Source organism: Python bivittatus, unplaced genomic scaffold, assembly GCF_059951505.1.
Source record: "Python bivittatus isolate LINGU-HERP-01145 unplaced genomic scaffold, Pbiv_v1 ctg000700_np1212, whole genome shotgun sequence".
In the NCBI taxonomy this organism is placed as follows: domain Eukaryota; kingdom Metazoa; phylum Chordata; class Lepidosauria; order Squamata; family Pythonidae; genus Python; species Python bivittatus.
The window spans coordinates 5,278,678-5,301,482 of record NW_028277098.1 but is presented as its reverse complement, the minus strand read 5'-3'; the positions used below and the strand labels follow the sequence as shown (position 1 = coordinate 5,301,482).

Below are 22,805 nucleotides of genomic sequence, written 5' to 3'. Positions count from 1 at the left end.
TAGAATATTAAACAGAACCCTCCCATCAGTTGGTTCAGAAGAATATCATGACTGATGGCATCAAAAGCCAGTGAGAAGTCCTGCACATCAAATATGGTTGCCCTCTACCAATCCTGATCACCACCATGGAAATTAAAACTGAAAACCTGATTCAAAACAGTTTAGATAATCAGATATGATAATCAGATATACTTGGAACGAGAAATCTCTCTAAATTGGATGAAGTAGGGGTGAGAAAATGCATGAAAGAGATATTTCTTTTGAAACTCAGGTGGAGTAGAATCATGCTGAAATATAATTAAAACAAAATAACAGCCTTTGACATTGCTCTACTGTTACTTTTTATATTTATTGTGGTTCTCTGACTAGTTTTTATGGTATTAATACTGTTTATTTTGTTTTGATTGCTTATTTATTTATTTTATTTGTCTAATTTATTTGGCCGCCCATCTCTCCCAAAGTGGTTCTAGGCGGAGTACAATAAAACCATTATAAACCACCATGGCTGCTTGTACAGAAAAGCAGTATAAAAATATAACAGAGCATAGTACCTAGGCTTTAATTGTTCAAAATAATTTTAAATCTTTAGAAGTATATTCCAATGTATTTTGAAGTTACTGTCTATTTAGGCATTATTTCACTATATTGCAATGTCTTCCTACAAAATAATTCTATACATTTTACACCCAGAAAAAAATGCCAGTATTTTTGTGACAAGATAGTGTCATGTTTTGGATTCCATTAATGGTGCACGGGGGAAAGACAGAACTCTATCACTAGCAAGACTGAACCTGATTTTTCCCCCTAATCAAGGAAGTTGCACAAGAACATAAGACTTTCTTGCCCCATTTAGATTTGTTGCAGTGAGGCTTGTGCAGAAAAAGCTTGCACTGGAATGCACCCCATGTTAACATAGCAAGAACAGGAAGGTAAATTTGCACAAACATATCTATCAACTCCAAAACTTAAAAGGGGCAGTAAAAAACAGGAAAAAAAACCTTTTCATGCATAGGAAATTAAATATGAAAGTACTTTGAAATAGCAAGATTGGAAAATTGGTAAACAAAAGTGAAGTACTGTGAGTTTGTGACAGTGCAAGAGGCAGCACTGCTTCTAAAAAAGAAAATAAATGTGTAGTAATTGGCTTGTTGAGAGAGAAGATCCCCCACCTAGACTTCCTTCTCCAAAATTCAGCATAGTTAGCAAAACCAATTTCCCATAAAGTCAACAGTTATTGCCCGACTCTTGTTCGCTATTCCTCCTGATTCCTTGGGAGGGTGGAGGGAATAGAAATAGATGTCTAACGTGATGGGTTTATAATTGTGGAGCTGCCCAGCAGATCTCAGGGATGGGAGTCCTGATTAAGCAACCTGAAAATTAAAGTCGAGGGATACAGAGGTGTTGATCGGGAAAAATAAAATAAAAACAGAATTGTTCTATCAAACGCAAAAGGAAAAATAAAGTAATCAGTTCTGAACCTGCATTCAACAATTACGGTATACTCCAGGAGAAATATTGCAGGCTTCCATCCAAAGCTAAAACTTTGTCTCCTTATTGGCATGTCTGGCTGAAAAAGTGGGAAACGGATGGAGCAGGAGTCTAACTCAGCTCAACTAGCTTTATATATAGTGATTGTAATATGTTTATCCAGTGAGTGGAATTTGTATGTGGCTCTACCAAATCCAAGTCCATTTCTTTGTCTAGGGATCAGTCAGCTGGCAAGTTAGGTACATGCATCCCTTGTGCAGCCCCCATCTCTCTCCCCTCATTTTGCAGTCAAGATCCAACAGTAAAGTGGTATTTTAGGCCTCTGTGTACTTGTGTTTCAGCATCACTCTGTTTTGGCATTCTTGAGTATTCATTTGAGTTTTAATGCTTTTTATTTCCCGTGGCTATGCCCACTTTTCTGTCATGCCTGAGGGTACCCAGGAGCAAGAAAAAAACAAAAGACCACGTGCATTCTTTGACTAGTAAAAGGTTATTCATCCTGGAGCCTCTTTTTAACAGCTTCATCTGGTGCAAAAGCTGCAGCTCTTTTCTACAGGCCTGATGCTTTTTTACCATCATTCCCAATTTTGCAACTTCAGGGTCTCAGTTATTGCTCAGAGAAATGGCTTTGCACAGAGCTGTTTCTCAAGGGCACTTGTATAACCCTTACTTATGTGCTTCTAGGTTTACCTTGATAGCAGCCGTTGCTATCTGGATATGATGGAGACGTCTCAGGGTGCTCTCCCGGTCAATGAAGTATGAGGCTGCCAGCTGATGCAGTGTTTCCAAGGAGACGGTGGTGTTACTTCCACCACCCCCTGATAGGCTACCAGCTTCTGCCTTCCGACTGAGCTTCCGTTTGTCCACAAATATGGTCAAGGATTCTTCCCCTGTGAAGACATGAGGCTCTATATTGAGTTGGTTCCCCACCAGGATTCAGAAGCATTGAAGCAATGGATAAATTTAGCCACTCAAGAGAATAATGAAAAAGATAAAAGTATGCAGCTTGTAGGATAGCTTTAGTCAAGCTATTTATCATCATCCTCATCATCCTCATCAGTCATAAACCATCATTTATGTAACAGTCATAGCACAACAAACTCCATAGTTAATCACCTTGAATTGGGAGGCATTTATAATATATTAATTGTTGAATCCAGTTCATTTTTACAAGATAATCAGGCCCAAGGATGGCCAGATAGAAAAGACTGGGAACACAGGGAGACCAGGAAAGTGGTATTGGGAGGGAATGGCTGTGTGTTGGAGGAGATTGGGCTGCCTATGATCGTTGGTCTCTAGGATCAAATCAGTAACTATATCAGAATGTCTTGGATTCTTCTGGCCGCGATGCTGATTCTTGAGATATGGGTTCCAAGTGCTGCTAGGTGTTATCTTCTTCCATCTTTAACTATTAAATTCTTTCCCTGTCCCACTCCCCCACCCCTGCCATTAGACAAGCCTGAACTTGCTTTGTTTATCCACTGCAGATTGATTAATTCATTCATTTGAAATCTGATTATTATAGGGTGTTCTGGTTTAGGCTGCCTTTGAAAACAACTACAGAATCAATAATCCAGAATGTTACAGCATGCCTTCTAGGAGATTATGGGAAATGCAAACCTAAGCAACCTGTTTAGCATCATCACCTTAACTGCCCATTTACTTTCAGATTAGGACTACCAGATTGAGCTACAAAAATCCAGGTAATTTCTAGATGGCAGCAAAGACTTAATGTTTTCAGTATCTCTTTGCTGCCATCTAGCAGTTGTTAGGATTTCTGTAGTCCAAATCTGATAGCCCTATTTCAGACACTATTTAATTTAAAGTCTTCTAAAGCCTGGGCCTTTCATATTTTAATGATTGTGTTTTCCTTAACAAACTAGAGATCTAATAGTCTATTCTGTCAGATTCAGCCAGCGCGGCATAGCTAGGGACTTGCCCAGCTGTGCTGAGTCAGTTCCACCGCCCGAGTGCAAGCAAAGGAAAAAGGGGAAATGGGAAAACCGCGAACTGATTAATGGGCCAGCTGGGACCGCTTAACTAAAACCGCAAGCGGATATTTTGTAACGGCACCAATTAGCCTCGGCCACTGTAGACAAAGGAGTGAGCAGCGGCCTGAGGCAAAGCAATCAGCACGTGATTGGGAAACCCCGGCTTTGGACGCAACAGAAAGACCCAACGAAGACTACGACCACACCAGCAGACCCAACGAAGACTACGACCACACCAGCGGGGTAAAGCAATCAAGAGACAAAAGAACTGAACTGAATCTGCCATTTCAGTGAAGGGGGGGATTATTGCGGGTGATTTGTAACCAAGCAACGGAGCAAAGCGCGGGAATGGGGGGGACTATAAATTGTATTGTAAGATGTACCAAGCCAGTCCTGGCTTTGTCTGTAATTACGTACGTTACGCTTGAGTAAACTTCTTTGTTGAACACACGCATCACGAGAGTTTCTCTAGTCGAATGGGGTAAACCTTACATATTCTACATTTGTAACAAATCCTGAGAATGGGAGCCAACTCTGACTGTCCCCAAAGTATAGGATTCCTTCTCTGAAGAAGTAAAGAAAGAGATCTCTTTATTGTCTGTTCTCATCCATTTTAACTGAGAAATTAGTTTCCTGCATTTATTTAAATAGCATCTTGTAGTTTCTATAGGGTTGGTGAAGTTTCTTTCATTTTTAACATATATTTAAAATCACAGAGAAAGAAATATAGGAATATTTTATAATGAATCTGGTGTCATCTCTCAACAATATAGGTTATCCTGATCTGAAACCTTCCTATCAGACATTAGTATCTAATGGGCCTTTGGATGTCAACAGCCTTCCTGGACCTGGAAAATTCTGGCTCCTTGCAAGTATCACACTAAAGTACATTGCAGTTTCCTTCTCTGACCAAAACCCTTGGAGCTACAAATAAAAATGGACCAACTTCCGATCCACAGGATGCTTGATGTTGCTTAAAGTTCCTGCCTGACAAAACATTAGCCTAAACACCTCTATTAGAATATCTGTTGCAATCATTTCTCACTGAGTAGTAGGTAACTAAGGTTATCTGCCTGCCTCTGGGAAACGTCTTGCTACATAGTAGAGTTCAATCCAGTAATAACCGAGAGAATTATTTTACATGGCAAGCAAAAACTCAGTTAGTTGCCCCAGTAGTTGGCACCTTTAACACATCATAGCATTAAAAAGTATGGTTAATGTGGGTAAAAGAGGAAAGGTGAAGTTAATCTGGCAATGGAAAAGGTATTATTTAAACCAAACAATCATTCACATAGTGAAATATCACTAATTGTCTTTAGTCACTTGGCAAGCTTGTTTTGTTGCTAATACTAGATGTGACTTATGGATTTTTAAAAATCCATACTGCTGCTTTAAGTCCTTCTTTGAACTCTGGCTTTAATCAATCACAAATTCTCCACACCAATCGATCCTAGTGTGATAAATCCCTAGAGAAAGGTGTGAACTGCTTTGGCTACTGTCTTCTACAGCAATTCTCTTGACCACCATGTTATACACAGCCTAAAGCTAGAATTAGTTCCTTTTCTCTTGAGGAAGTGGTCATGTATCTTCACTCTCTACTTAAAGCTATTTCTGGATAGAAAACTGCATCTTATTCAAAGTTACAACTCTTTTTTTTTTTTAGCTCATTAGCAATGGAGCGGGGAGAAGCAAAAAATATGAAACCCCTCCCAGGGGCCAGAAATATTACTGGGAGGAGTGAATGTTTGTGTGGGTAAAGTACAGATTTATTCATTGATTTAGGTGTCTTTGAGTCAGTGTTGTTCTCCTGACAACTGCCTGGACAAGTCCCTGCAATTTTCTTGGCAAGATTTCAGAAGTGGTTTGCCATTGTCTATTTCCTAGGACTAAGAGAGAGGGACTGGCCCAAGGACACCCAACTGGCTTCATGCTGTTATTTACAATTACAGTATATACGTACAAGATGATTCAATTTTTTAAAACATCTTCCCCCCCACCCCCCGCTTTTCTTTTAATGCATTAAAAGCTAAGTTGCCCGTAACTTATATTTAGCAACCCAGCTTAGCTGTCATGCACATTCCAACAGGAGCCATGAAGGTTTGAAAGTGACCGTCTAGAATGACAAGCTGTCATTCTGAGGGGCAATGAAAGGCTGCACCTTTGGGGGCAGGGTCCCTTGGATCATAGCAAGTATTATTTTAAGTTCTAGGACCCGCTCACCTGAAAAGCAAATAATGTAATGCCCTTCTCCACAAATTATTGGGGGTGGAGGTGAGGAAAGGTAACACAGGTAGTAGGAGAAAGAACCTTTGAGGTAACATTTATTCAAACCACAGCTTTGGAACACGTGGCTGTTTATCCATTACTGTAGTGCTGTCTATTGAATTGCTATCTGCAAAGATATTCTAGGGGTAGAAAGAAAGATTTGAACTTGGATCTGTCAGCTGAAAGCGGAGCATTCTCGAGCACAGAGCATTGGGCTGCAGTACCAGTTGGAGGTTGCCTGAGAGGCATATTCTAATGTTTCATATCTTTCTGCCACTGACTGATTCTAAAGAGCTGACAGTGATGGAAATATTTGCCAGCATGGTTGTGAGGCTGCAGACTGTGGCTCTCAGAGGGAGGTTGCAGGGAAATGTTATTAAGACACATCTTTCCTGGAGACAAGTGCTGTTCCCTGATGGGGAAGGCTGTTGTGGTGATCATGACAGATATTGTCAGGATATGACACTGCAATAGGTAGAGCAGAAGCACTATCACTATGGACTACAGTTTCTACACAATCCCTATATATTCGTGCTATTTGGACATCTGATCTTTCTGATTGTGCCCTGGATCTCTTCATTGTGCTTTGGCATGGCATAGCTTTCAATAAAACTGGATTGAGCTGCATAGCTGCAACCCTTTGCATGTTACCTGAGAACAAATCCCACCGAAGGCAGTGACTCTGCTTCCAAACACATATTCAGAGGACCACATATTATGCACAAATGTTTGCAGGTAACTCCATGCAATTTACTAGTGACTCTTTTTGTCTCACCTGAGTTTATTTAAGGAATAAATACTATTCATCTTAATACATTGTCTGAACTCTCAGAGCTGTTACGTTTAGGAACATTTCGCCCACTGCAAATGCAGTTGTGCATCAGGAAATATTTTTAATATAATATAATCTTTGCTGATACAGCTTGAATCTATCATTTATGAGTGTAATACTTGGGAGGAAAGCTAAACGTTTACCTCCAAGAGTTGCTGAGAGAAGGAAATGGGTCCCGTATTTTTTAATCAGGTTCTCTGTGATCTGTTGAAGGCTGGGCCGGCGCCCCAGAAGACGAATGTTGCGGATGAATTCTGGAGCCAGAGGCAAAGGCAAACTGAAGAAATCTTTTCTTTCCAATGCCAAGTTATTGACTTTCCAACGAGCAAATTCTCTGGAAGAAAATAATAAGAGAAGATAGAAGAAAGAACAGACATAAACTAAGCACATCATACCCAGGAGGTTCTAGGAATGTAAATAAAAAAAGAAAGAGCAAGGTCCTAGCCTCCAGAAATCTGCTGAAAATAATTTGTTCAATCCTGTTGAGTATTTGGGGGATTTCAGATTTCAGAACACAGCTGTTTATAAGTAGACCTTAATTTGCGATATGACCTGGTAGGAAGATAAAAGTGGAAACATATTTAATGTTTGAATATTTTCAGCTGAATATTTTCCTCATACAGACGTTCAACAGACTGAATTTACTGCTGAACTGATGCTTAATTTCCGTTTTTCAGACTGGAAGAATGAAGTCTGTCTACAATGGTAGACAGCTGATAAACATCACATTGGCACCAGGTTAAATGGACCAGTGACCTGACTCTGAATAAAATACTTTTAATATTAATCCTCATTGTCCCTTTAAGCTGCTGATGTTTCCAGAATTTATCCACATCTTTCACCTACCTGAGAATGCAGAAAAATGTTACACGCAAACTAGTTTAAAAACTAATGCCATATGTGGAAATCACACCAGAGGTGTATAATTAAAGTTACATTTCTAACCAACTGATTAGGGGGAAAGCCTCCTTCAAGTTAGTAAGACTTCCTTATGATTAGGCCTGCCTGGGATTCCATTCCATATCTGTCTTTGATTATTTCAAACAAACAAACAAACAAAAAATTTAGATGTTCCCTTGAGTATGAGCCTTCAACTTCCCTGCTGCATAGGGAGTTGCTTCACAAGCCCAAGACTCCAGCAGGACATGAAATGTGAGTGACTGAAAAAAAGGTGACCTCATAGGTATGACTTGATTACCAAATAGAAAGAGTGTTTATTATAGACCTGGTGGAAACAGCAGCAATCACAAGCAAGGGAATTTCCAAAATTATGAAATGGGTGGGAATTTCCAGCCAATGTTCTTAACATTCCCTCCCACTTTTCATTCTGCTTGGCTCTCCAAAAGTAGGGTTTCTACAGTCCCAAAGCAAGCAGTGACCTTGAATGATTTAAAAAAAAAAAAATTCTAAGTAGGCCTGGGTAATGGACTTTGGATGGGAGACCACTAAAGAATATCAGGACTGTGGGCTAACTGGGAAGAAGTCAAAAAAGATTGCTAATTATGCGTGAGAGTTCAGCGTGTAAAATAGTAAATGATAATGAGGGAACTTCTTTCGAGTAAATGATTTCTGACTGTTAGTAAGGCAAGTGCTGAATAGACAGCATGCTATCATACCGCTTATCATCCCTGGTTGCCAAGGAGGAGCAAAATGGGAAAGAACTGAAACACTCTATCGCACTGCTCTCATGTGAGAACTAGGACAGGAGTCTTTGTTTTCCACAATACATAAGAGTTGGACAAATGAATTTGTACAGCTGGAATTTTGTATGTGTATGTGGAAAAAAGAAAAAAGTTTATGATACTTTAAAAATAATAAATGTATCATGCTACAACGTTTTGTGAACTACAACCATCATTAAATACATAAAGTATCATCTTCAGTTGTTAAGGGTGATTATTAGATTTATTTTGCATATGTTTAGTCTTAACTAAATATTAGTTAAAGTGAATAGTTAGTCTTTAACTAACAATTAAATAGTCTTTAACTATTCAGCCTGAGGATATTACTTCACACGCTACCAAAACCTACACCAGAATAAATCCTGTAAAGAGACCAACATGGTTAATGTACCCAAAAATATGTTTGCAAGTTGCTGATCAAGGACATATGATTTTAAGATTTTAAATTTTATGTCTGATGTAACCACAACCCATCCCTATCACATTTATTTTTAGCTGTTATAGATATACTACAATTACAAAAATAACTTAATTTTTCTTCAGTTTTGGTCAACATATTAATAATTCAGTGCTTTTATTTCTTTTTCACTAGAATTATTTGGGATTAAAGCATGGTTGAAGAAAAAGTAAGTGAACCCAGATTGGATTATCATAAATTGGAATGGTAGTAGTTTCAGTAAATATCTGTCTGGAGGGGAAAAGAATAGCAAGCAGTACACTCCAAGATTTATTTTTTCAGGGAACCAGGCTAGATCAAGCTAGCACTCTTAAAACTTTTAGATCTAGAATATCAGGTAGCAATATTAGGAAAAGCATACCTCGGAGAAAGACATTTCTGAACAGAGCATGGTCCACTGAGCTGAACAGAAAGGTGATCTCACCCAGCGTAGAGTAACTTCATAGAGGTTGATTTAAAACTGTTTGTCAGTGAAGTAGAAAGTATTTTTTGAACTTTCTGGAAAGGTTACAAGAAACACCTATTGTGTGTGGTATATGCCAACCAAATGATCAAAATCAGTGTCAAGGCAAGCATTGTACAGTGAAAATTACACTTGCTTTTCCTATTGTTATTGATTAAATATCTCTTCAAAAGAATGCATACAGTATATCGTGGTACAGCTGCCATAAATTATGCAAATTAAGACAATGTGCAGGTTTTTCTCTTATTTAGCATAATCCGTTTAAAAAGTAATCTATGTCACATTTTTCTTTTGGGGAGAGAAGGTGTTGCTATACAAATATATAATGTTGCTACACAGCGGAATGTTATACAAAGCAGTACAACTCTAGTTCTTGTACTCGATCAGAGGTTGAATACCTGTTTTGCAAACAATAGGACCAATATTTCACTCCCAACGTTTTCAGCTTAAAATGATAATCAAATGTCAGCCTGGATCTGCAGGAATTTTTCTGAGGAAAGATGGGCACAAAGCTGCACAATGGAATGTGGCTGTAATTTGCACAACTATGAATTTTCTAGTACTTGCACTTTGGTACTTTGACATTTTGGAGTCAAATAGTATTAAAGTAGCAGAGTGTTACATCGAAATTTCACACAATATGATCATGAATTCCAATACATCTTTATTTGGCGTGAGGGACATAAAAGAACTGAGAACAAGCTCCATTTGCCATGGAACTTCTGCACAACCTTTCTCTCAGCAGGAACAATCATGACAGTGTCTCAGGTAGAAAAAGAAAAGATTTCACAGAGGACATTTAATCCTTATTTCTAGCCCTCTTATTTTCATGGGGACAACAATGAGCATTTAGCAGAAATTTAGAAAAGCGTCAGCTGTCAGAAGTTTGGGGAACAATGCAACAGTCTGCCAATTGTGTAACTGTCCTTTCAACTCAGCTCCAATGTCTCTATCTCCCCTTGTGCTAAATGTGCCTTAAAAGCTACTTTGGTAGTTTTGTGGTTAGTGTTCATATATTCATCTTGGGACTCTGTATTACTTCTGGCTTTGCCAATCATCCTGTACTCCCTTGCTTCCCTTCCATCTTTCCCAATCAGACTTAATTAAAGTGTTTGCAAGCCATTGCCTGGTTTTAATTACCCTGAAATTTTCAAAATTAGAATGAAATTGGCCAATCATTGTTTACAGAGGCATTGTTTGGAGAATACAGCGGTCTGTTGAAATCATCTTCATGCCAGTCACCAGTGTGAAGAGTATGTGCCACCTCTGAAGCTGAGGCCTGGTTGGCACATACCATAAGAGTTCCTGGATGGGCGGCAGATTTTATGTTCATATATGTGAAATTACTGAGTGTCAACATGTTTATCTTTGGCAGAGGCTTAATTTAGTCAGTATGTCATGTTGGGGAAAGGGGTATGTCTATCCTCACAGGAATCCTTCATGTTTGTTAGATGGAGAGAGAATGGCTGTGTTTGCATGACACATTGATTGGCAATCTAATTAAACTTTAGCCTATCAAGTCATGTGAACCCAGCAATTCTGATTAACTGATGGCTCAAGGTGTCATGCAAACCCAGACAAGAAGAAAAATGGGATTATGTTAACTGTGGGCAAGTTTGTGTGAACACAGGTAATGACATATATGTACCAGTGCAAAGACATATATGTCCCCAAAGACATATATGTACCAGTGCAAAAAAAGAGTCATGTGTAATATATGGAAACCCATTATCTCAGTTCCCCTAGGTAGTAACAAAGCAGTTGATAGACTACAATGACTGTCAAGAAATACAATGGTTGGAAAGACAACTGTGCCTATCCCCTTTTCATTTTCCTGAATGTCTCCAGGTCTTGTGGTGAACATTGTTATCGGGCAATGTTATACCACCGGACTCAGATGGGGTTCACATAGCATACCAAATCATAGTTTGTTTAACCATGTTTACTGAATAAATCACCATTGGCTATGTTTGCCCAATATGCTAAACACAAACAAATTATGTTATGGTTTAGACAGCAATGTGTAAAGCAAGTTTTTCTTTCCATATCAAGATAGTCCTTTGGGTCCCACATTTATTCCCTTGTTATTCTTGAGTATTTCATTTGATCCACATTTTCAGAATATGGTAACTTTTCAGATGATACCTTCTGACCTTTGTAAAGCTGCCCATAAGAAAATTAAAATGTAGATAAATTGTGTGTTTTAGAATAGAATATGTTAGAGATTTATATCTTGGAAAAGAATTAATATTTGATATGAAAGTAAAATGCAAATATGTATTCAAAGTACAAGTTTTGATATTTATTTTTTAATAGTAGAAGAACACAGAAATAGGATAAAGGCGATATATGACATTATTATTTCACTCTGGCAGCACTTGTCCTGATTTTTGAAAGAGCTTGAACACCTGCAGCAAATGCCTCTGCATGTTCACATGCACTTTCACATAAGATCTACCAGATGCACCCCCAAGAAGTGCCTGCATGTGTTCGTGCACACACAGACCCGGGCCCAGAGTTCTTAAGTGAATGAAGGTTGCAGGCTGAATCTACTACCATTTCATTGACAAGACGACAATTCCTAAGGCTGGCCTCACCATTTTTCAAGACATTTCAAACATGACTCAGCCCACCTTCTTCCTACAGAATTCTATATTGAAGGCTGTAGACAACTTTCCACACCCCACCCTGCCCTGAAAAATCCCCGCATTTTGAATCTAAGTCAGCTCAACTATTTATCTTTGTATTTACTACAAAGTTAATCCATGACTTTCTGCTAAAAACTCTTCAGGATAGTACACATAAAATACAGAGAGATAGACACATATCCACGGAGATACACATACAGGTAGTCTTCGACTTGCGACCACTCATTTAACAACCGTTAAATGTTACGACAGAGCTGGGAAAAGTGACTTGTGATCGGTCCTTGCACTTATGACTGTCACAGCATCCCTGTGGTCATGTGATCAAAATTCACGTGCTTGGCAACCGGCATGTATTTACAAGGGTTGCAGTGTCCCAGGGTCATGTGATCACCATTTATGACCTTCCCAGGGGGCTTCTAACAAGCAAAATCAATTGGGGAAGCCTGATTCGCTTAATGACCATGTGATTTGCTTAATGACTGAAATGATTCACTTAACGACTGTGGCAAAAAAGGTTGCAAAATTGGGTGTGACTTACTTAACAACTGCATCCCTTAGTGATGGAAGTTCCAGTCCCAATTGTGGTCATAAGTCATGGACTACCTGTACATACATACACCTAAAAAAATAGAGTATGTGGTAGAAGCCCCAGCGTAATTCTGAGCACCAATGGCTGCCTTCAGGCCCTGCTTGTGGGCTTCCTTGGTGTATCAGTTCTTAGGTTCAAATATGGAAATGCTGGCATCAAAAGGAAAAACTTGCTAAAATTCACCTCTGCCATGTTCACTCTTTGACCTACCACTGTGAAAACCTCATTGGAGAAAGGAGAGAGAGGGCTAATTCTATTAAAAAGTAACAAATATTGCTCTGTAGTAAAGTTTGCAAAGCATCTTGCCCTTTCCAATATTGCAGGTATGTTTCCTGTTTTCAAATTAACACACAATGGGGTCGGTTGCCTATCCGTACCTGTACTGTTCTCAGAGAAACCACAAAGGATTAGAATGGAAAGATTGAGGCAAGCATAGTCCCAGGGGGGTTCTCTCTTCCCCGCCATCTCCGTCACAGTTCTACCTCAAGAGAAGTAGTGGTCCCCAGGGGAAAGGGAGAATGGGTAGGCAGGTGGAGAAGGAACCACTACTCTGCCTGTCCTCCCCTCACCGGCAGTCTCAAGGGCTTCAGAGAATAATAACAGGCAAAGCTCAGGTTCTGGTGCCAGAGATGCTGCAGTTGTCAGGCACTGCCTTGCAGAAGCTGCTTCTTTCCTGTCTCTTTTCCCAACCTAACTCCCGGCTGTTAGGGCACTTATAATGGTAGAGACACACAATTCTTTCAGGAATAATTAGGTGGGCTTTGATGATGCTCATTAAAGTGAGGAATAGACAGCACTGATTAGAGCTAGGCACTTATAAGCGAGTACTGTAAAATCTTCCTGGCTGAAATGTGTTCATCATGACCTGTGGTGCCTACTTCCATCTTCCATCTTTCTTCCCACTAGCTAAAAATCAGTAAACAAAGCCAAATCACATCAACCTGCATGAACAATGAAAGGGGAGAAGCAGGCTGATTTGAAAAGAAGCTGCTTAGCAAAACAAATACATGTCCATTTGGAAAGCTGCCAAATACCAAGATATTATCAAGTATCAGGACATGGTTGGCCTCCTTTCTAACCACTGCATGGAGCTAAATTCACACCACAATTCCTTCAGACACCTTCTGTGTAATGATTCTCCCCTCATGGGAAAGAAACAGAGGCCAGCACATGAGAACAGAATGGCAGCATTCAATAAAAAGAACAAGCAATATGCTGGTGAACACAGCCCACTCACATTCACTTCATATTTAACCAGGACTGCTCTTCATGACATCTGAACCTGGAATCCTGGCTTGTGCCACACAACAGCATTTATCTAGCCTAGGTGTCTGGCTACACCAGCAGGGGAAGCAACCATATCACTAACTCCTCTCCTTTATTAATAAAGCCAACCTGGAACAATTCCAGTCCAGGCTGGTTGCTAGCTGTATAAAGACAAGAAGGTTCTCTCTTCTCCCCACCCCAATTTCTATGCCCAGAAGCTGACTCCACCACTACTGCTAAGCCTGAAGGCAGCCAGTTAGCTTAGGGAAGGTAGAGCAGGTAAAAGTGACATCCTTTAAACCCTCACTGTAACTACCATGGCTGCCTAACAGGAGGACCACCTGCACCTAGCCTTGAGATGAGAATTACAGCAGTGGTATCTGCAGGGATACGGCAGTGCAACCGCCATCTTGATTGTTGCTGGGTTTTTTTACAACCCCTGCAGTCACCACTGACGCCAAAGCTTTGCAGAGCAAGAGGCTGCAACCCTTGGCCTGCAGGAAATGGCTGAACCAGGCACTTCAAAGCGACAACCTCGGGATGGCTAACATTGTTAATAGCAGCCTTGTGAAGTAGGTAGCCAGTGTTTCTATTTGGACACAGTATGATACGGCAACTGTAATCTAACCTGCTCTACGACCTTGCCCAAACAAACCCCTACTACTGTACTGTCTAAGCCAGTTCAGCCCATTGTCTGTTTATTTACTATTAAAAAGTTCAGAAATGTATCTATTTCTTTGCTTTAAAAACCCATTTCCAAACCTAAAAACACAGACAATGAAAACACGCACACCCCAGTGGACTAAATGGCATAATCCCCAGCATACTCCTGAGCACTAACAGCTGCTTTCAAATTCAGTTTCCCTCAAAGCTTACAATAACCACCAGCTATACATATGCCTGTAACTCAGGTAAACACGTCATGCATTTGATAAGCTCATGCCAGAAGGTATTGTTAATTTTTAAACGGAAAAGGATTGCTTTTGGAAAGCCACCTACACTTGTTTCATTGTGCCTGATTATGCACAATATTTTTTACTTTCCGCTCTACTTCCTGAAGCCTATATTTTTTCTGCCATCTTTTTATCTCAGTGAAACCATGACAAAGACAGATTCATAAACAGCTATCCTTGGCAGACAGCACCCAGTTTTTCCAGATGCCCAGAGCAATCATTTTAACTGCCTTAAAAGAATAGTGTATTAAATTTTTCTTCCCTAGAAATCTTTACTTTTTTATTGGCTCTGGCTTTCCTAAAGATGGCACTGAGGGTTGGAAAAGGTGACACCATCTTCATTTGCCTTAGGAGCATCAGGTTACACCTCAAGTGAGTAATACAGAGTTCTGTATCTCCCAGCTTCTTATTTGCTACTTTAAGAATTCTTGTTAAAGCTGTTATCCTTTCTGCCTGCATTTTTAAAAACCCAGTGGGTTTTCAAACACATTAACTCCAACCCCAACTGCTCCAAGGGATGATCCATGCTTTATCCATAAATCTCGCTGAATAATATCCCTAATCTTTGTGAATAGATTTTTACTCCTGAGGAGATTCTATAAAACTGAGCTTATTTTATTTCATAATCTTAGTTTATAGGTCAGTCTTTGGAAACTTGTTGTCTCTGAATGAGTTGCACTGCACAGGTGCAAATACCTTCAGCATATCATTATGCCTTATAGACATATGAAATGCACAGGGTTTGCAACATATGTATAGCACTGATAAGCCTTGAACATGCATCACCATGAAGCATTAAAACTGTACATGGAGCATCTTTCAGAAGCTCCAAGCATATTCTTTTGTATCACGTTTGTTAGTTCTGCAGACTAGGTAAATTTTTAATTTGATGCAGCAAAGCTGCATTTACATTGTTTCATATTAGAGCCCCATAATACTGTTTAGCAGAAGCCCTTTACATATTATGTTGCAAGATTCTTCTTCTCATTCATGTACATACAGTGCCAGGAGACCAGCTCTACCATGCTCATCCCACCCCCTTATACTGTTTTTGACTTGGGGATGTGTTCCCCAAGCAGGTATAATGATGATGGTGGTGCTGATGATGAAGGAGAAGAAACAGAAGGTTTTCTGTTTAGTAACAAATACGATCTGTGACCAGCAACTAGAAAAACAAATAAAAAGTAAAAAAGTAAAATAAAATGCAAATGTGATACAAAGAAAGATAAAAATAAATTTAAAAGCCTAAAAACAAAACCAAAAAAAAGTGAATAAAACTAGAAAACTAGTAACAAAATATCAGCAATATCAGGTCAAAACAGTATTTTCCTTCTCACTAACCAATACAAATTTATTTCTTCTCACTAACCAGTACAAATTTAGCCACTCTATTCATAACTGTTGAATTCTGATCCTTCAAGAGGATTGAATTCTAGTGGAAAGGAGTGTTAAAAGGATAGAGCATATGCTGTTGTACAAGGAGCAGTGGAAGAAAATGTGGACAAGGGTTTCAGGCTCACTCAGATTACAAGGACAGACTCTCTCTATAAAAGGGATTTTCCTGTACCTACCCTCCAGTATCGCTGTAGGGGAGATGATTTTGCTCTGTGATACAAGCAGGTTCCAATCAAGAACCTGCCAGTAGCCTACCAATCCATCTGCTTTGCTGTATCAAAAATTCATTGGTGGATTTCTAATTTGTCTCTCTATAGACCTAAAAGCAACAGATATTAGAGAAAGGACCACAGAAATGCCGGTTGGCCAGGACTTTTGTCTTTCATCATGGAAGGGAGTTGTCAGAATGAATTAATCAGTGAACAGCTGCTGAAAAAGAGCTTTAGCCAGTAAGAGAGGCAACAAATGGAGGAACCCTGAAGGGGAACCATTCCTGATTCAGCATGGATCAGTGACTTGAGGCACCACATGGGATTGGTGAAAGAGAGCATGCAAAAACCTGCACCAGTCTCTAGGAATTTCAGGGTGTTATATTCACATATATACTGTGAGCTGTAAAGCATTTGTGACACAGGTTTAGCCTTAAACAGATATAAGGGAGCCAGAATGGACCTACCAGCCCTGGAATGGAAAAAGCCCAATATTGTCTTGGCAGTGTCATTCCCTTTGTCAGAGACAGCTTTAATATATAGCCCTGGAATACTATACCCCACTATTTAAAGGCAGAAACTTGCTCCATCTGTTTATTATCAATCTGCCAGTGGAATTTGGGGCACCTAAGTCCCCTTAAAAATACCATCATTTTAATTTTGGAGTAATTCATTATGAGCCTTTCCTTCCTATGGTAGTCCACCAAGCCCTGGAGACTCCTCCTAAGACTGACCAGAGAAAGTGAAGGGATGACTTCATTGCTTGCTTAAAGCAACACTGCAAAATGTCTGTCTTTGAGGTTGGGTGTGTGTGTGTTGAAATTCCCTTTTAGTTATGGCTGATGCAATTTCAAATAGATATTAAACAAAATGCGGCGGGGGGGGGCAAAATACAGCCATTTCCTCCCTTTGGTTGTTGGGGTATCCACAGTAAGCTGCTTGGCACTGTCACATCTAACTTGGGCAATGGTGTTTTCATGTAGCATCCAGACTAGACGAAGAAGCCACTGCTCTTTGAAGGTAGCTTCCAGCAGAGTCTGGTGGAAGGGAGGCCAAAGTAGGGGCCCACCTGTCAGTATTTGTCTTTAGTAACTCAAATGGAACTGAGTCACTATCAGGTGCTTTCCTATATTTTAGTTGGTTAATTAATTTAATAATTTTCAGTTGGGAGTCCAGAGGTCCCAGGGGAATAGTGCAATCACTAACCAGTGGGGAGTGCACAATAGAGAGAGGGGGATTATATAGGGAACCAAAATGTGCTTCCCAAGTAATGGCAGAAATCTCAGCCTCTGAACAGTGCTTTCCTCTCTAAGACAAGCATTGGAATAAACTATGTAATTGATCTTTGAAATGTATTAGAAAAACCCAGTAATAGCTCTTCTCTCATTGCAAACAAAGGAGCAAGTTCTCTACACTTAGTAACTCCCCAAAGACATAGCTATTGAAAAAGAAAGTGGCACTAAGAACAATTTTTTATAAATGCCTATAAAACTTACTGCAAGTTTTATCAACTTTTTCTAGGATATTTTGGATTGTTAGCTGCTCAGAGCCTTCAGGAATGAGTGGCATACAATAATGCAAATAAATACATGTTTTCTGCTCCAGTCACCTCCCTCCCTTTCTCTCTTTCCCTCTCTCTCTCTCTTCTGCTCCAATCTCAAGTAACCAATTACAGCTATACTGTATCTTCTAGCTCTGAATTTTGTTTCTATGCTTACAAGCAATGTGGCTATAAACAGAATGAACTAGAAAGCTTCTTGAATCCACATTTTGAAAGCATGATACAAGATACTGGCAAAACTGACCCTGGGTCTGCTTACAGCTTTACTCTAACCTGCTAATGTTTTGATAGTGTCTAACTTAAAACACTGATTTTGCTACTGCATTGAATGGAATATGGAATATGGAATATGGAATATGGAATATGGAATGGAATATGGAATATGGAACACATGGAATTGCCTTATAACAACTCAGGACACTGTTCCATCTGCTGTTTACTATGATAGGCAATTGCTTGAGTTAAGTTAAATATTTAGTTATTTATGAGTTTATAAGTTAAACTGATTTAACCATCAGTTAAAAATTAAACAATCTACTGTGGAATGAACCAAAAGTTTTATCTAGTTTTGGATTATGTCCCCACAATGGCTGATCAAATGTTAACAGAGAACCAGACCACGAGCACAATGGAACCAACAATTAAGGTGCAAAGGTATTTTGCTTCGAATATGATATGATAGCTTTCATATATAGTTCTCTTGGCTTGTACGTAGACATGGATTATCCCCCTTCATTTGTCTGATCCCCTATAAAGGTATCCTAGTAATTCTCCAGGGTTATCATGCAGTATAAATTTTCTTCATCTTGCTTCCTAATTGGTAATACCATGAACTTAATCTGATCTCTTGTGCTCTATAGCTCACCTAGAGCTCTTCATTAGCTGGTACACCAGGAGGGCTGGGAGATAACGTTTACTAGACCCATTCTGTACTCTTGTACCTAACTATTTTATATACGAGGAAAGATAATTTCATTTATAATTCTCTAACTCTGGATTTAATTGCAAGTAGTCAACCTTTCTGACCATAAACGTTATGCATATCATGACTGTAAACATTATCCACAATAGGCATTATGCTTTTCAAGCTGAAAGATGATATTTCTCTCTCCCTCTCAAACGCATTCAATGTAATTCACATTGCCTCCCATTAAACAAATCATCACAGCAAAACAACATGCTTTGTTCATTGCCAGTAACCCCCACCCCCACCCTCAGCTTGAGAAAGCAAGACTTCAAGAGAGAAAGGGAGGAATTTTAGAAACACATAAGGAAAAGGAGAACTGCCAGCCAATTTTCTCCATCTGTAGTTTAGCTCCACTTATGTATCCATTTACAACAGAGTGGAGCAAACTTTTGGTGGCCAAGGCAGCATTTAAGGGGGTGGAGTATCAAGTGAGTGCCGCAAAGAATGGAGCAATGATGTTGCATTAGGCCATGTCAAACACATGGCAAGACAAGGATTTTAGGGCTATTTTTCCCAGGCTAGAGAGAGGAAGAGAGAGAAAGAGAGAGAAGGGGTATCAGTGTGTATTGTTTTTGTTCCTCCTTTTCTTTTTTAATTCTGTTAGTCCTTACTTAGCATCTATAGTAGACTTACCTTGTGTCTTAAAATGGCAGGAAATTATGCAGAACTGGACTACCACAATTTATTGCTGCAGTCAGAGTGGGCTCAGAGGCCACAAAAAGAGGGGTCAGGAGCCACATGCAGCCTGGGCCAGAGGTTACCAACATGTTTTAGAAATATGTAAACATTTAGCAAAATATCCCCAGACTAGGGGCGGGGAAGCAAGGGCAAGTAGTTGCTTAAGGGGAGATAAACTGCTGGGGAGAGGCTCCGAGTTGCCTTGCCTTGCCTGCAAACCGCTCCGGTTGCTCTTCTTGCCCCTGGGAACATTTTTAGGGCTCTCAAAAGTCCAGTCCAAGCAAATTAGGTAACTAAGTGTGACTTGACCAATGTCACGTGCAGCTTTAGTTAAGTCCTTTATTTCTATACTGTCCATAATATTGTAATTAACCTAAGCAGTTTCTCTCTTCCCATGCTTCCATACTTTTCTGAAGATTTGCCAGGCAGAAATGTTCACATATCAATCTGCATTGGAATTAATTTCTTCTACTGTCAATGCATTTTAAGGGCTGCGTGGAAATACTAACACAGAAAAAAATAACCATTTTATTTAATAGGGCTGTGTTTCTAAAAAGGTGTTATACATCTTTTTCCTGGGAGGGGAAACAGCTGCTTTAAGGAGTTGCACACAGGTCCTACCTTTTGAACCACCTTTTGGAATTAAATCCAAAGCATTACACAGGCCTAACAATTCATAATGATGTTATGTGTGGCATAGAAGTAATGAGTAACTCTAATAATCCTTCTTGGAGGGAGCTGATTTGGAAGAAGCAAAGGAATTGACAATTTTAAATGGTTGTTTTTCCAATCTAATTTGATGCCTGACAGCTTTGTTGCAGCTTGCCAAAGTTAGAAAACCAGTGAGCAAGCAAATAACCACAACATACTAAAAATAATATAACAAGCTCTTATCCTGCCCCATAAAACAGGCTTTGCTCATTTGCTTTGACAAGAGCTATTGAAGTGTCTACCACAATGTTTCATAGTTAAATGGCATGTTCTATTCAAAGGGGTCCCTAAATACTGGCTTATGAAAATCAAGCTGGATTCCAGAAGCTCCTTACTTACACCAAATTTAGTATTAGCAGACACCATTGGTATTATGGGTTAAACAAGTTCTTCAAAAATGCATTTTGCTCGGGGTTTTTTTTTAATCTGATATTGTCCCCTTTTTCTCCTTTTGCCTTTCATAGCGGTGGTTCTCAAACTATGGAATATGAAGAAAGCTTAATATGTGTGCATACAAAGTTCCATGATATAGTAACCCTTTGAATTAGATGGCCTCTGCTCTTACTGAAGAACACGAATGCTCATACTGGAGGATCTTGTGTCATTCACGTAAGACAGTATTTCTCAAATTTGGCAACTTTAAGATGTGTGGACATCAACTCCTGGAATTCCCCAGCCAGCAATTCTGGGAGCTGAAGTCTACACATCTTAAAACTTGCCAAGTTTGAGAAACACTAATGTAAGGTTTCTCTTCCAGTATCAGGAATGCATTTAGTACCTTAGCCTTTCAATCAGCTTTCCCCAACTACAGAGGTGTTAGACAGACTCCCATTATCTTCCAGCCAGCACAGTCATCCTTAAACAGAACAGCATGCTATGTGAGTACCATATGTATAACAATCTTTTCTTTTTCCCAATTTGTTGCTGTGATAAGGGAAGGAGTCAAGTGAATTTGGAAGAAGTCCCTATTTAAAAAGTTTGGAAATGCTGCTTTTCAGACATGAAGAAAAATCAAATGTCAGTCCAAAACATAAATCAGATTTAAAGATGACAAAGTTATGTTGAACAAATGCTATTTTTTTCCAATATAGGTATCAGTTATGAAGCAGATAACTGAATAATCTTTTGTTGGATCTTGGGCCACCTAAACTAATTTGGTTATATTGATCCATCATATTACTAATGTCTATCAATATCAAATTAAAATATTTCCAGGATAATCTTGGAACGGTCAAAAACCAGTCTCAGAAATTCTAGAACAGAAATTCCACTCTACCCTGGATATTGAGACTACAGTTACTGGATTTTGGGTCTACAGCTGGGAACACTAAGAGCTGTAACCCACAATATTTACAAAGCAGAGGTTGGAGAAGGCTGGCCAATAGTGTTCTATTCATTCTGCCCATGAATTGCTACTGAACTTGAATGAAGTGGATTAAACCTTGCAAAACAAAGATGATGGAATGCAAGAAATATTCAGGGGAGGATTAATAGCTTTTCTACTATATTCCATATGAGATAGCATCAGATACCTTTCATGTCCAGTTGAATATCCAACAAGACACTCTCCTCCCACAATAAGTTAACATCGTCCCAATCAATTAAAAATTTATGTTCGAGCTCTACTGAAGTTTGCACATTAGCCAGGAATTTCAGTTCCAACACATTTGAAAAGTGCCAGATTGGGAAAGGCTGCTGAATAAATAGCTGTAACATGGTATTATGATTATGACTTCCATTTCTTTTGGTGGTCCTTCTACAGAAACTCTACTGAATTGGTCCCTATGGGCTTTATCTGATTGCCTTCCACTGTTCCACCTGAATGTCCCAAACGTGCCACTTGAGCTAGCAACTACCATACACTGCTCCTCACTATAAGGCTGTTCTGGTACTTATAGATATAAAGACATGGCATGTACCAATACTGCAAATCTATACTGTTTTATACTGCTATTCCATAACAGTTCGACATAAAGAATATTATGAAGTGTTACAGTCTGTGCAGTTTTATTTCGTCTATATGGCTTACCGATAGATCCTGTATCTAGTGGTGAAACCCTGCCGATAGCGCTCTATGAAGTCAACATACTCTGGGGCTCGGTGAAATGGTCCTCGATCAGTAAGCAACCAGTCCAGTGGTACTTGGCTGGAGGAGGCAGTTGAGGCATGCTGCTCATGTGGTGTGACAACAGCTGTAGCCAGGCCCCAGAATCCCAGAATCAGGACCAATACTGATGAGAACCATGGGACCATCAGCCAGAGACCATTAAATCGAGTGTCGCGCTGCCACCTCATGCTTCTCCTGCTCAGTTGGCTTCTTCATTCTCTCACCACTCTTTCCTTCTTGGTACTCCTTCAGGATTTCCTATATTAGGAAGGAACAAGGATAAGGAAATAAATTATACATGAGATACAATGGGTAGTCCTGCACAATCTGTGACCCATCAAACCAAACACTTGCAGTGTAGATGTTTTTCTGAACATGGATTCCAGCTGAAACATTCCAAGATACTGACATCTGAGGTTCACAGTAACAAATGTGTAACAAAGCAAGTAATTAACACAATTGTAACTTTAAGCATACACCAAAATCTGTCCGTTTAGGATGGCATGCTGTTCTCAAGTGAGTGACTCCTTGTCAACATGCTAC

The 22,805-nt window shown here is 39.5% G+C and overlaps 1 protein-coding gene across 1 annotated transcript in view; it reads right to left on the bottom strand.

Annotated features, from left to right (window-relative positions):
• Positions 1–22,451, bottom strand: part of BRINP2 (BMP/retinoic acid inducible neural specific 2) — a 44,979-nt gene extending 22,528 nt beyond the window's left edge. The window contains exons 1-3 of the mRNA XM_088153299.1: positions 22,185–22,451; positions 6,720–6,910; positions 2,179–2,378 (exon numbers count right to left, since the gene is read on the bottom strand). Coding sequence (XP_088009425.1) covers positions 2,179–2,378; positions 6,720–6,910; positions 22,185–22,450 — 657 coding nt within the window. The 5' untranslated portion in view covers position 22,451. The remainder of the gene's footprint in view (positions 1–2,178; positions 2,379–6,719; positions 6,911–22,184) is intronic.
• Positions 22,452–22,805: the final 354 nt, after the last annotated feature.